At 47.7% G+C, this 12,986-nt stretch overlaps 1 protein-coding gene across 1 annotated transcript in view; it reads right to left on the reverse strand.

Moving 5' to 3' along the window:
- Positions 1 to 5,537: 5,537 nt before the first annotated feature.
- Positions 5,538 to 12,986, reverse strand: part of VANGL2 (VANGL planar cell polarity protein 2) — a 66,692-nt gene continuing 59,243 nt past the window's right edge. Inside the window, exons 7-9 of the mRNA XM_048504326.1 lie at positions 12,107 to 12,227; positions 9,414 to 9,645; positions 5,538 to 7,474 (exon numbers count right to left, since the gene is read on the reverse strand). Coding sequence (XP_048360283.1) covers positions 7,214 to 7,474; positions 9,414 to 9,645; positions 12,107 to 12,227 — 614 coding nt within the window. The 3' untranslated portion in view covers positions 5,538 to 7,213. The remainder of the gene's footprint in view (positions 7,475 to 9,413; positions 9,646 to 12,106; positions 12,228 to 12,986) is intronic.

The raw sequence follows: 12,986 nt of genomic DNA on the forward strand, positions 1-12,986 counted from the left end.
CCGCACCTGATTAAGGTTGCGAATTACCACTTCGTATTTCAGAATTCCATGTAAACAATTTCCCAGGAAAACATGTTTTTTTTTCTAAAACAGGAAGAGACAGCTGAGCGGTGGCAAGAAGAAAGCCAAATGCATGCGACGCTCAACCCACATCGCTGCCAAGAGATGTGCTTAGTGGTGCGGGCCCTCTCTTGATTGCTTTTCTGCCCCAGCGCCTCATCACAGTGATGCGCCCTGCCTATAATGGAGTTTAATTAACCAGTTAATGCATCAGAGGCACTCAGGGCGAAACAGGAGAGGAACAGCCAGCGAAAACTCTCCAAAGAAGCAGAGTCATCCTTTGCTATTGGGAGAAAAGTCCTCATGTACTTATCAAAAGCATCAACATCCCTTCTAAATTTGACAAGGCAGAAAGCTGAATTCAATTCAATGTATTGTCGGAGGCTCTCACGGCCAGATTCAACTGGTTCTGGTGGGTTTTCCGGGCTGTGTGGCCGTGGTCTGGTGGATCTTGTTCCTAACGTTTCGCCTGCATCTGTGGCTGGCATCTTCAGAGATGTATCACCAGTACTAAAAACACCAAAAGCAAACCCCAAGAGCATGCTAAGTTCATGAACAATGGACTCCACCCAAACACAGGATTTGAATTCACCAATATTACTGCTGCTGCAGGGCATGAAAATGTGAATCACTCCCTGGATTGATAAGCCCCACCCACAATACAATACTATCAACCACATCTTTGCATAACAAGTTCTACCCAAACACTTACTGATTGGTTCCCCACCCTGGGATATGGACAATACCGGTATATATCCCAAACATTTCCTTCTCTCCGGACACAGTGTGTAACAGACTTCCCTCTGTGATACACCTCTGAAAATGCCAGCCACAGATGCAGGCAAAACGTTAGGAACAAGATCCACCAGACCACGGCCACACAGCCCGGAAAACCCACCAGAACCAGTTGAATTCAATTCAGTTTGCTGCCTGGTTAGCATCAGCTCCAAGTGGGTCACTATGTGAGATTTGGGGGTTCTCCTGAGCCCCACTGGGATGAATATCCCAAGCAAAATTTGCAGAGGGACCACAGGGCTGGTAACATCTTTTTCCATTAGCTGCCCTCGTTCAAACGAAAGGGGGTTCCACCAGAGGATCAGGCCGGGTAAACCCTTGGGGTTTCCTTAGTTGGTGTGTGACTCCAGTTGCCCTTCAGGTTTTCCTTCTACCCAGGAGATATCAGGCAGGAGATATTCCATTCAGGTCTGCCCCTTGAGGCAGCCATTTTAGCTTTGACTCCTCCTCCTGTGGCTGCCATTTTGGAGCGGAGCTCACCAAACCCTCACAAAATTCCAAATATGCCCCCAAGCTCAAGAAGGTCTGGAACCCCTGCCCTAGGGCGGAAAGAACGTTGCAAATCAGTTAGAGGGGAACACATTGGAGGGCCCAGAATCCATGAGAACACAATATCTTGAAGAGAGGGATTTCGAGTTGTGTTTCCAAAGGTTCTTCCATGCTCCCTTCCCCAATAATTCCCAGCAGGAACATTCCATTCAGCAGGAAATCAACCAAGCCGTTAGAAAACTTCATTAGCCCACACATCTACAAATTTCATATGTAGCCCAGGGGGAAAAAGGAGGAAAGGGAGTAGAAAAGTTTCAAAGATGTTTATTTTTTAAAAAAAAATGTACAGTTTTAGTTCCTATATTTATGAAAAAAAACCCTAACATGGTCATAATGCTTAGATTCACTGCAAACTGTAAAAAGAAATTTTATATATTAAAAAACAATTTTACATTTTACAACTTTCTACACGCATGCACAAGGTTTATCAACTCTGTCTTTAAACAAAAATTAACAGAAATTTATTTTCCTAAATTCAGTGTGTGTGTGTGTGTGTGTGGTCTGTCAGTAAGGGGAGGGGGAGAGGACGGTTCTGCACTTCGTTCTATTTATTATCTTGCAAAATCACTCTTTGTGATAAAGCCAGCTGTATTCTGTTTGTAACATGGAAGGCAGTGGTAAATTTGCACCCTGGGGAAATCAGGACGGTGATGCACACATTAACAGGCGTGTCGGAGTGGGCCAGTGAAGAAACAGGAAATAGCAAGAAAGACCTAAAACCGTGTATCTCGATTCTCAAAGAAAGAGACAGAGGCCGTGTTCATGCAACCTTGGTGTGTGTTTTTTGGAAACTGTGGATTTTTCATGATAGCTGGGCCAGAGATTTCACTGTGTCATGGCCAGGTCATCATTCGGAGATCACCACAAGCAATGAGCCGAAGCATCACACAAAAACATACTATTGCCACACAAACAGAATCAACAGAAGTTGCTTCCAAGTAAGAAAATCACTTCCTTTAGACCAGGGGATCTGCAACCTGCGGCTCTCCAGATGTTCATGGACTACAATTCCCATCAGCCCCTGCCAGCATGCTGGGAATTGTAGTCCATGAACATCTGGAGAGCTGCAGGTTGCAGACCCCTGCTTTAGACACACTTCTGTCACTGGACAGGCTTTCACAAAGACATCCAACTTCGGGATAATAATCACAGACAACTGCCTTCAACGATTTATGAACAGCCGCAATGGGAGACCTGATAACATGAGGCTTCTTTCATTAGTATAGATGACAACCTCCCCACTTGGTAAATATTTTAGGGCTCCCGCCATGGCTGAGGTATTTGGGCTCAATTAATGGGGATTAGTTCCAGTGCCGTGTTAAAGGAGATACGTGTAATTTGTACTCAGTTGTGTGAGGTCTGCAGAGCCACGAAGGAGGGGAGAGATGTCGCCATAATTTCACACGCCAAAAGAATAGGGGTGATTGCAAGAAGCTGGGAAGTTTGTGTCCAGAGCCTCACCAAAACAAACCAGGGAAAACGCACAGTGACATAAACGAATGTTACTGACAGATGCCAACGGGAGGCAGGGTAAGGTGGTGATAGATGAACCTCCTCATGCAGCTGTTCAACCATCTCAGCTTTCTAATTTCAAACATAACACAGGGACAAACCTAGATATATTAACTAGTGTACTCCTTAAGTCAGGCCCCTTCCGAACATGTAACATAAAGCACATTCAATCCACTTTCACAATGGTTTGAAAGTGGATTTTGCTATTCCGCACAGTAAAATCCAGCTCCAAAGTGCACTGAAAGTGGATCGAAGGTGCATTTTTCTGCATGGGCGGAAGGGGCCTTGATCTTAGATCTCCGGCAAGTTAATCTGCACATATTTCACATCTTCACATTACAGTGTACGATTAAACATGACATGCTGAAGACACTACTGCAGGCCTCCTGCCGTGCATTCGCTAATGTAAATGGGACATTACGGCCAGAGGTGGTGTTGAGGAGGTGAAGACAGAGAAGGAGAATGCTTTCAATATATAATATACAACTCCACAGATCTGAAAAGGAAATATACCTCTTTTTGAAACTCTTTAATGATCCAGTCAAAGTGGGGCAAATTAAACCCTGTGGATTTCACTAGGAAGAGGGACTGGAAGTAGAGCCATGTTGGCTCATAACAAAATCCAAAAACCATTCACTGCCTTTTATTAAATGACACAAAACAGGATGCAAGATTCTGAGTTCTCCAGGACTCTGCAATAGGTGTGCCCGAGCTCCTAATTAAGAAATTGACAACAGTCATGATTCAGCTATAGGCAGAGAATGATGGGGATTGTAGTCCATGAACATCTGGAGAGCCGCAGGTTGCAGACCCCTGGAGGTGTGCCTGGACTCGAATCTTGCTCTTCTACTGCAGACCAACACGATTAAACACTTGAAACTATCCCCTTCTAAAGAGGTTGGAAACATATAGAAGTCCCGAAGTTTATCAAGTATGCCTTTGATCACCACTGATCTCAGAAATAAACAGCCATGAGGTTAAAAAAAATACATTATTTCTTCCCTCATAACTGCATAGGTTCTATGCATGAGAAGATGTAACTGTATGGATTCATCTAGCTCAGGGTTAACCTATTTTCACCAGTGATTGGTCTCTGGCAAAGACTAGTATTTCTTCCATTTCCAACCTGGGCCGGTTCACCCCTCCTTGGGCAACCTGACGGGCCGAGGCTCCCCATGGCTCCCCATACTGATGCTGAACCTACTGCGGGCACCTGATCGGCATGGCCCACTGCAGCCCAGAACTCCTGAGCTCACATGATCCGCCTCAGCCCCATCGCGCCTGGCTAGGGAATAATATTTCCTAAAGGATACCATATCTTTAATTACAGATACTGTGGACTTAACATGGGACCTTTTGCGCGCAAAGTAGACATTCTACTATTGAACCACGATCCCTCTAACTCAAGTCAACAGGGATTTAAAAATGCTTCACATTAGCTGGATCATGCCCCAAATATTAAAGTTTTTTTAAAAAATCACAGTGATCAAACACGAGCTCTTCAGGCGTCCTCACCTTGAGTCTTTGACCAAAGGGATTCACCCACAGACAATGCCCCAAAATGCCCAATATCGAAAAGCACCAATGTAGCAATCACTTTCAAAGCGACCCCAACTCTGTCCTACTTTGCTTAAAAACTTTTTGGGTAAAAAAATCAAATTAAATGGAACTGCAGCACAGTTTTTCAGAAGAAGAAAAAAATATGGAGGTGTGTGTAACAAAAAAAAAGGATTCTTTCCAGAAAAAATAAGTGACTAAAAACTCATGTTCAGGAAATTAATGTTGCAAATCGACAGAAGTTGTAATGTTATAATTACCTGCCAACAATGCCAATCAATCACTGGCGGCAGCCAATACGCTTCCTGGATTTCTCAAAAGAGATGCTGACGGGATATGTGGAAATCTGTGGCTCAGACTAGATGGCATATAGAAGGCCAAAGGGAGATATTCCCAGCCTACAGGTCTCTGGCAACTGGGCACTTTTCTATCTCAAGGAAGGACTTTAGCTTTACCCAAACAGAAGGAGATCAGCTAGATTACCTAAAAGACAGCACTAACCATCGATCTTTTCCAGTTACAGAGTAGTCAACATATGTAACATACACACAAGAAACAGGGTGCAGCCAGCTACCTTTTTGAGGAACAAAGTCATAACTGGCCAACTCTTACATTGGACAAGTTTCTGCTCCAGCGTGGTTGGTATAACACACAGACCTGAAGGTGGTGAGATACCAGGGCCACAAAACCAAGATGAACAAGGAAGAAGCCCCAGAACTACACAATTCATGGTTGTTGCTAGTTTCAATAGGCAAGGATACAATCCAAAGGGATGTTTCTCCTGTTCAGATCTTGGTTAGAGGAACAGGAACTGCTCAAGAGCATTCATGCTCCAATAATTCCAACAGCGCATGTTCCATGGGTCCTGCTCCAAAAGAGAAAGGAAATAGCTAGAGCAGTGGCGGCGAACCTTTGGCACTCCAGATGTTATGGACTACAATTCCCACCTTCCCATCAGGCACTCCAGATGTTATGGACTACAATTCCCATCAGCCAATTGGCCATGCTGGCAGGGGCTGATGGGAATTGTAGTCCATAACATCTGGAGTGCCAAAAGTTCACACCACGGTGCTAGAGTGCCTGAGCTTCTAATTAAAAAATTGACAACAGTCATGATTCAGCTACAGGCAGAGAATGAGATCATTCCGTCATCTGGCATTTCTATGTTGACAATCCCCTCTTGTGCAGTGATGTTCAACCTTTCCACGCCTGGGACCCCACTGAGTTGCAATCATATGACAGGAAGTCATGTGATGCCAAAGGCATGACAGGAAGAAGGGGAAGCAGTTATTACCTCACCCATGTTAAGACTGTGACTAAAGGCTACAGACCTAGAGAGACGCTAAGAGAACAGAACACAAAAGACAAACACTAGCAAGAGTATCACAGTGAGGAACCAGCCAAAGGTCAAAGCCACTTTGCCACTCTGTTCCTATTCTTTGTGTGTGTGCAAAGGTGCACAGTCCCCTCTCTCTGTGAATGCACTAGCAGCAGGTCCTTCTAAATGAGAGCAAGAGAATGGCAGGGTTTGGGGACACAGCTGGGGGGGGGGGGTCTGGGACTCCATGGGCCCCATTTCACAGCCCAAGGACCACTGTTCTATTGCACTGAAAGTTAAAGAGTGTAATATCAATTCAATTTTGGACTAGAACGAACAGGGAAGGTTGAGATACTATACCCCACTCCAAGGTCTCACACCGAGGGTCTTCGGACACACAACCGCCTCTGAGTGAACGAGGCACTCGCCACAGGGAACTCAAGGAGAGGCGCACACAACTATGATCCTAACGGAAGTCAATTATTTACAACACACAGGATTTCTTTAAAAAGCACAGCGATCAGCATCATTTTTTTAGAAAAACAAAAAAAACACCTCACCGTTTTCAAACATTACCAAAAACCACCCCCAACGTGTCTTTTATTTCGTTTTGAAAAAAGTTGACCTAAAAAAAAGACGCAGGAGAACATGAAACGGGATGTTGTTTCTGTACCAGAATTGCAAACAACCAAGAGGGGCCAGCCGGGTTCACCATCCATGGGCCTCCATAGGGAATGGAAGATGAAAAATAGCAGCCACGGCTACCTGGCTTGGGAGGTCTTTTCCTCCACAACGTTCTGCCAAGTCTTGTGCAAGTCAAGTCACAGCTCAGAGACTGAGAGATCCCAGCAACAGAATCAGGTGACGTTTCGAAGGCCAGAGCTGTGAGGTTAGTTGGTTGCTGTTTTTTACTTTTTTTTAAAAAAAAACCCACACACACATTCAAGAAAGCTCCTCAGACCCAACCGCGTTCGAAGTTGCTGGTGAAGACAGTGAACGGAATTAGCCCTTAAAATTTGGCACCGCACTTTTCAGTTTTGTCCATTGGGGGGGGGGAGGAGAGGGGAGAAATTATGTCATCCTTCGCATCTGTGCACCTTCTGGGGTTTGCTACAAGCACAACCGGGACCTGGGAGAAGAAGAAAGAGGTCACCCTCCGCCTCCTGACTCCTCCCCTCAATCGGCACCCATGAAGAATGTGTGGAGGGAAAATCTGGAGGGAGAAGAAACTGAGTGGTTGAGGCTGGCATCAGAAGATGCATAGCAGATGTCAACGCCTACACCAGGAAGGCTTTCGGCCAACCGGATGGCCTCTTCTAAATCCCAGCAAGAGCAAAAGACAAAGATGTTGCGCGCAGGGCCGCTCCCCCTGTCACAGAAGGTCACTCTTAGGCCTTCAAGCCCCTCGCCCCGGTTTCAGTTTCACACCGAGGTCTCTGACTGAAGCCGCATCACGAACTTGTGCGATTTGGGGTCCACAAACTCCTCCGAGAGTTTGAAGAAGGGGATCTTTTTGGTGCTCACCACCAGGCTGAAGTCGTGGCGCTTGAGGACAAAGACTACCCCATCCTTCAGGCCGTTGGTCACTGGCTCCTCACTGACCAGAGTCCACTGCTTGGCAAGCCAGCGATCTTTGTGGTACTGGATGGTAGGCCCGGCACTCAGGTAACGTTCGAGGAATGCCTGCAAGAACAGGGAAAGAGAAGATTGGACTTTGGTGTTCCATTATCCAGGTAGGACGATATTTTATCCCACCTGTCTTCCAAGGAACTCAGGACAACGTACATCAGACCTGGGCATTATACGGCCCGCGGGCCACATCTGGCCCGCCGGATGACCCTGACTGGCCCCCCTGCCGTGCTGGGGAGCGAGGCGTCTTTGAAAGCCCCACAGAAGCCGGTTGCCTTGGCTGCCCGCTTCTGCGGGGCTTTCAAAAGCGCCTCGCCCCCCTGCCTTGCTGGGGAGCGAGGTGTCTTTGAAAGCCCCGCAGAAGCCGCTTGCCTTGGCTGCCGGCTTCTGCGGGGCTTTCAAAAGCGCCTCGCTCCCCTGCCTTTTGGCCCGGCCCTCCACAATATTTTCTGTTTCTTATGCGGCCCCATGGAAAAAATAAATTGCCCACCCCTGACGTACATGGTAGTACCCTCTCCCATTTTATCATCACAGAAACCCAGGTTAGTTAGGAAGGTTAGCTTGAGAGGACAGGACTGGTAAAAGGTCACCCAACAAGTTTTGTGGTAGAGGGTGGATTTCAAGCCAGGTCTCTCAGTTGCTAGACCAGCGCCACAACCACGATAAAACAAAGTCAATAACGAACAGCTGTCTCATTCCAGCTGTTTTCTTGTTCTATACCTACACCTTTTGTTCCTAACTCTAGGGCCAAACGGCACCCCGGATTTTTACAAAAGAAATGCAATCTGCTCTCAGTGTAAGCTCCGAGAGTAGGAAAAGCCATTCAACCAACTGGTGGACTTCTTTCAAATCCCAGGGAGCGATGAATGTTGTCTCCTCAAGCTCAGGGAGCAACAGTGGCATAGGAGGTTAAGAGCTCGTGTATCTAATCTGGAGGAACCGGGTTTGATTCTCCACTCTGCCACCTGAGCTGTGGAGGCTTATCTGGGGAATTCAGATTAGCCTGTACACTCCCACACATGCCAGCTGGGTGACCTTGGGCTAGTCACAGCTTCTCGGAGCTCTCTCAGCCCCACCCACCTCACAGGGTGTTTGTTGTGAGGGGGGAAGGGCAAGGAGCTTGTAAGCCCCTTTGAGTCTCCTGCAGGAGAGAAAGGGGGGATATAAATCCAAACTCTTCTTCTTCTTCTTCTTCTCTTCTATTCTCTGAGAAGACTTAAACCCAGAAATCCAAAGCCACTTTAAATGAAAATGTTGCCCCTTCGGTCTGTGACCAAAAGGGGCAGCGAAGGGACTCCTATAGACAACGACGACAACAGCATTTGGGCTTGACTGCTGCCATGCGCTTTACACGGGGTTCCTGCTGAAGACTGTTCAGCTAGTCTAGAACGTGACAGTCTAGAAGCTAACAAGCATTAGCCATAAAAAGCATACTTCCCCCAATAATAAAGTTATCAGCTTGTTTCAGGGACATAGTCCTTAAAAGGATGGCCAAAAAAAGCCCTTCACCAGAGCACCTTGAGGACCACTTGATCTCCAATTAATTTGCCCAGTAGCCAAGATCTCAATCACTAACACCAACATGACTTCTCGAGCCCCACCCCTCTATGGAGGAATTCAATGCCATTTACAGGAATCACCTGACAAGAAGCCCACTATGAAGAGTTTGGATTTATATCCGCCCTTTCTCTCCTGTAAGGAGACTCAAAGGGGCTTACAATCTCCTTCCCCCCCCCCCCCACACACAACAAACACCCTGTGAGGTGGGTGGGGTTGAGAGAGCTCCAAAGAACTGTGACTAGCCAAGGTCAACCAGCTGGCATGTGTTGGAGTGCACAAGCTAATCTAGTTCACCAGATAAGCCTCCACAGCTCAAGTAGCAGAGCAGGGAATCAAACCCAGTTCTCCAGATTAGAGTGCCCCTGCTCTTAACCACGACACCACGCTGGCTCTCATTATGGCAAGCATCAGGTTCTATCAGGGGACCCCTCACCTTGGGCGTCATGTCATGGGTGATGCAGAACTCCAAGTGCTGCAAGATGCTCTCCATCGTGTGGTAGGGCTGCTGCTTGGTGGTACGCAAGTATTTCTGCATGGCCCGGGCCATGGAGGCAAAGATAGCCTGTGCCGCCTCTCGGGGGTCCATGATCTCTCGCGGGTTTTTCTGATCCTCTTCTTGGAGCCGTTTGATGTGCGTGAAGGCCTCTTCCACTGCCACCACCAGCCTGTTGAGAGAAGGAAACGGTCGTGGGATGGTAATTACATCCCAGCTCCCGCTCCCCCCGGCATATTGGGGGTAGGGAGAGGGAGAGTCAAGATTGCAGTACCCCCCCCCCACACACACACACACAGAAAGTTATCAAGCATGGTAAAAGATATTAAGAACATAAGAACGAGCCTGCTGGATCAGACCAGAGTCCATCTAGTTCTGCACTCTGCTACTCGCAGTGGCCCACCAGGTGCCTCTGGGAGCTCACATGCAGGATGGGAAAGCAATGGCCTTCTGCTGCTCCTGAGCACCTCTCCACACCCTCCCCACACCCTCTCCTTGGCCTGTTTTTCCTTTCATGGATAATGCTTCAAATTTAATTTTTGATTACTTATTTCAAAAGCCTGATCTGGGCAGATTTCTTGCTACGAGGAGGGCAAAATTAAGTGAGGTCTGTCCCTCCTCAGCTTCCCAAACAGCCATCCCCCTACTGCAGTGGTTCTCAATCTTCCTAATGGCGCGACCCTTTAATGCAGTTCCTTATGTTGCGGTGACCCCCAACCCTAACATTTATCCATTTTACAGATGGAGAACACTGATGCAGAGAGTCTTAGGCGACCCCTGTGAAAGGGGTCCCGACCCCCAGGTTGAGAACCACTGCCCTACTGCAACCCCTAACCCAGTGGTGGCGAACCTATGGCATGAGTGCCAGAGGTGGCACTCAGAGCCTCTCTGTGGGCACGCGCAAACAGAGTGCCCCCCCCCCCACACACACACACACACACCTAGGCTGGCCTGGGCCGCTGGGCTCGATTATTAGCATTAAACCTAAGACCTAGTTTTGGGGAAGCAGTGTAGGTAACCCTGTTAAGCACTGTTAAACCCCACTGATTTTCATGCACAGAACTAAAGCGCGATCCTTTACCTGGGAGTAAGCTTGGTTGCTGGCAATGGGGCTTGCTTCTGAGTAAACCCTCCTAGGGTCGTGATTCACCCGTTGGAAGAGTTGCACAGTTGCTTCAAAGCAAAGCCACTGACTACCACCAAGCTTACTCCTGAGTAACGCATGCCTCGGAGCCAACCGTTTTTTCTAAACTAAAACCTCAGTATTCAGGTTAAATTGCTGTGTTGGCACTTCATGATAAATAAGTGGGTTTTGGGTTGCAGTCTCGAAAAGGTTCACCATCACTGCCCTAACCCTGCCTGTCAAACTTGCAGCTCTCCAGATGTTATGGACTACAGTTCCCATCATCCCTTGCCAGCATGATGCTGGCAGGGGATGATGGGAACTGTAGTCCATAACATCTGGAGGGCCGTGAGTTTGACACCTGTGCCCTAACGCATCAAGAGTGGATTTTTGCTGGATGACTAGAAGACTCATATGGGGACTACACTCATTCTCAGAAAAAGATGTTACTATGGTCAGTTGAGGTGCAGTCGTCAAGAAAATGGTATGTTTCCACATTAGAATATAGTCCCAAAGGAATAAGAGAATGATCATTCATTTCTGCACGCTGCCTTTGTCAAAATCATTATTTTGTGCTCTTGTACTTTGATGCAAGAGCATTTATAGTTCACTGAACGACTATCACCAATACTTTCAAATGGTTGGGGGTGGAGGGAAAGAAGGCTAGACAGGCACTAGGACCCAGGAGGAGCATTCTACTACAAAGAAGGTCTGGCACGTTGAGTTCTGTGGTGGAGAAATATACCACCCTACTAACATCTTTTTCTGAGACACAGGTAATCCCATCCTAACCTCTGCAGGCAGGCTTTGGTTGTAGGAGGCAGATACACAGGCACCAATTATGTTCAGTTTAAACTTGGTTAATGTGGTATGGTTCTGCTTCTCATAGAAAGAAACCTAACTATTTAAAATAATTATAAGCGGGTGAAGTTAATACTGCCTCCTTTCTTAGCCAAACTTTTGAATCAGACTATCGGTTTTAAGAGCTACTGATGAACACAACTATGCATACTTATTATTATTGACATTATTTTAGAAGAAGAAGAAGAGTTTGGATTTATATCCCCCCTTTCTCTCCTGTAGGAGACTCAAAGGGGCTTACAATCTCCTTGCCCTTCCCCACTCACAACAAACATCCTGTGAGGTAGGTGGGGCTGAGAGAGCTCTGAGAAGCTGTGACTAGCCCAAGGTCACCCAGCTGGCGTGTGTGGGAGTGTACAGGCTAATCTGAATTCCCCAGATATGCCTCCTCAGCTCAGGCGGCAGAGCTGGGAATCAAACCCGGTTCCTCCAGATTAGATACATTAACTCTTAACCTCCTACGCCACTGCTGCTTAGAGTGACACAAGCAGGTCCCTGCCCCCCCAGAGAGTTTGCAATTTGAATTTCAACAGCATGAGCCAACAACATGGACCAAGTGAACCTCCACTTCTCCCCTGCTGCGAGAAAGCAGAGGCTCTAAGGCGCTCTGCCCTCCTGGATGGCTGCACCTCATGCTACTGCTTCACACCCCCCCCAAGGCCCGTGTTCCACCTCCTCGTAGTAATACTCGTTGTGGCTGTTGTCCCGCCTGCGGGCGGCTGCGGCGATGACAGCCCGCGACTGGCTCGTAGAGTTATTGGTTGTGTTTTCTGGAGGATGGAAGAAAGGGGAGAGGGGAGGTCAGGATCATCTTTTCTGATCATCTCCCGAGATTCCCGCCCCCTTTGAGGTAAAGCACCTGAGCCATCCAAAGCAACATCCCAAGACAGATCCTTCATCTAAATCAGAGGTGTCCTCCAGATGGATTGGCTCAGGGGCAAGGCAAGGGGGGGGGGGGATGGCGCACAGGGCAAAACCCATGACGTTCCTCCTCTGAAGCTAAACTCTTTTCTTCCTGCTGTTTTCTTGGTAGTTCTTGTTTCTCTCTATACCACACAGAAGGGGCAGCCAACTCTTTCCTCCTCCTTTCACTAGTTGCTGCTAATGCATTCCTGTGCAGCTGCTTACCCAGAGCCAGGAGCCTCTGGGCTGTCCCAGGCCCTTGCATCCCAAGGCTCAGGAGGTGAAGTGGGTGGGTCGCTGTCCCTTCCTACCCCAGAGCCCTCTAGGAACCCTTGTCCCTGCTGCCATCGTGGCCACACACACAGTTGGGGAGGGAGGCGGGCTCCCACCTCTGCTCCAAGGCTGGCAGGAGCTTCCCGCATCAGTGCAGGCAAGGCAGCAGTATCACCAGTCTACAGGTGTGGTATTTCCCCCTTTCAGCTTTATTTGTTAATTATTTCCAAGCTACTTTCCGTATCATTCCTTGCCATTCATTTTGTGACTGCCTTTGGCGTTGAAATGTCATTGATGCATTGTTGGATTGTTTTGCAGAACCAGTATATTGTTCTCTCTTTCAGAAAGTTCAT

This window comes from Sphaerodactylus townsendi, linkage group LG01 (assembly GCF_021028975.2).
Source record: "Sphaerodactylus townsendi isolate TG3544 linkage group LG01, MPM_Stown_v2.3, whole genome shotgun sequence".
NCBI lineage: Eukaryota > Metazoa > Chordata > Lepidosauria > Squamata > Sphaerodactylidae > Sphaerodactylus > Sphaerodactylus townsendi.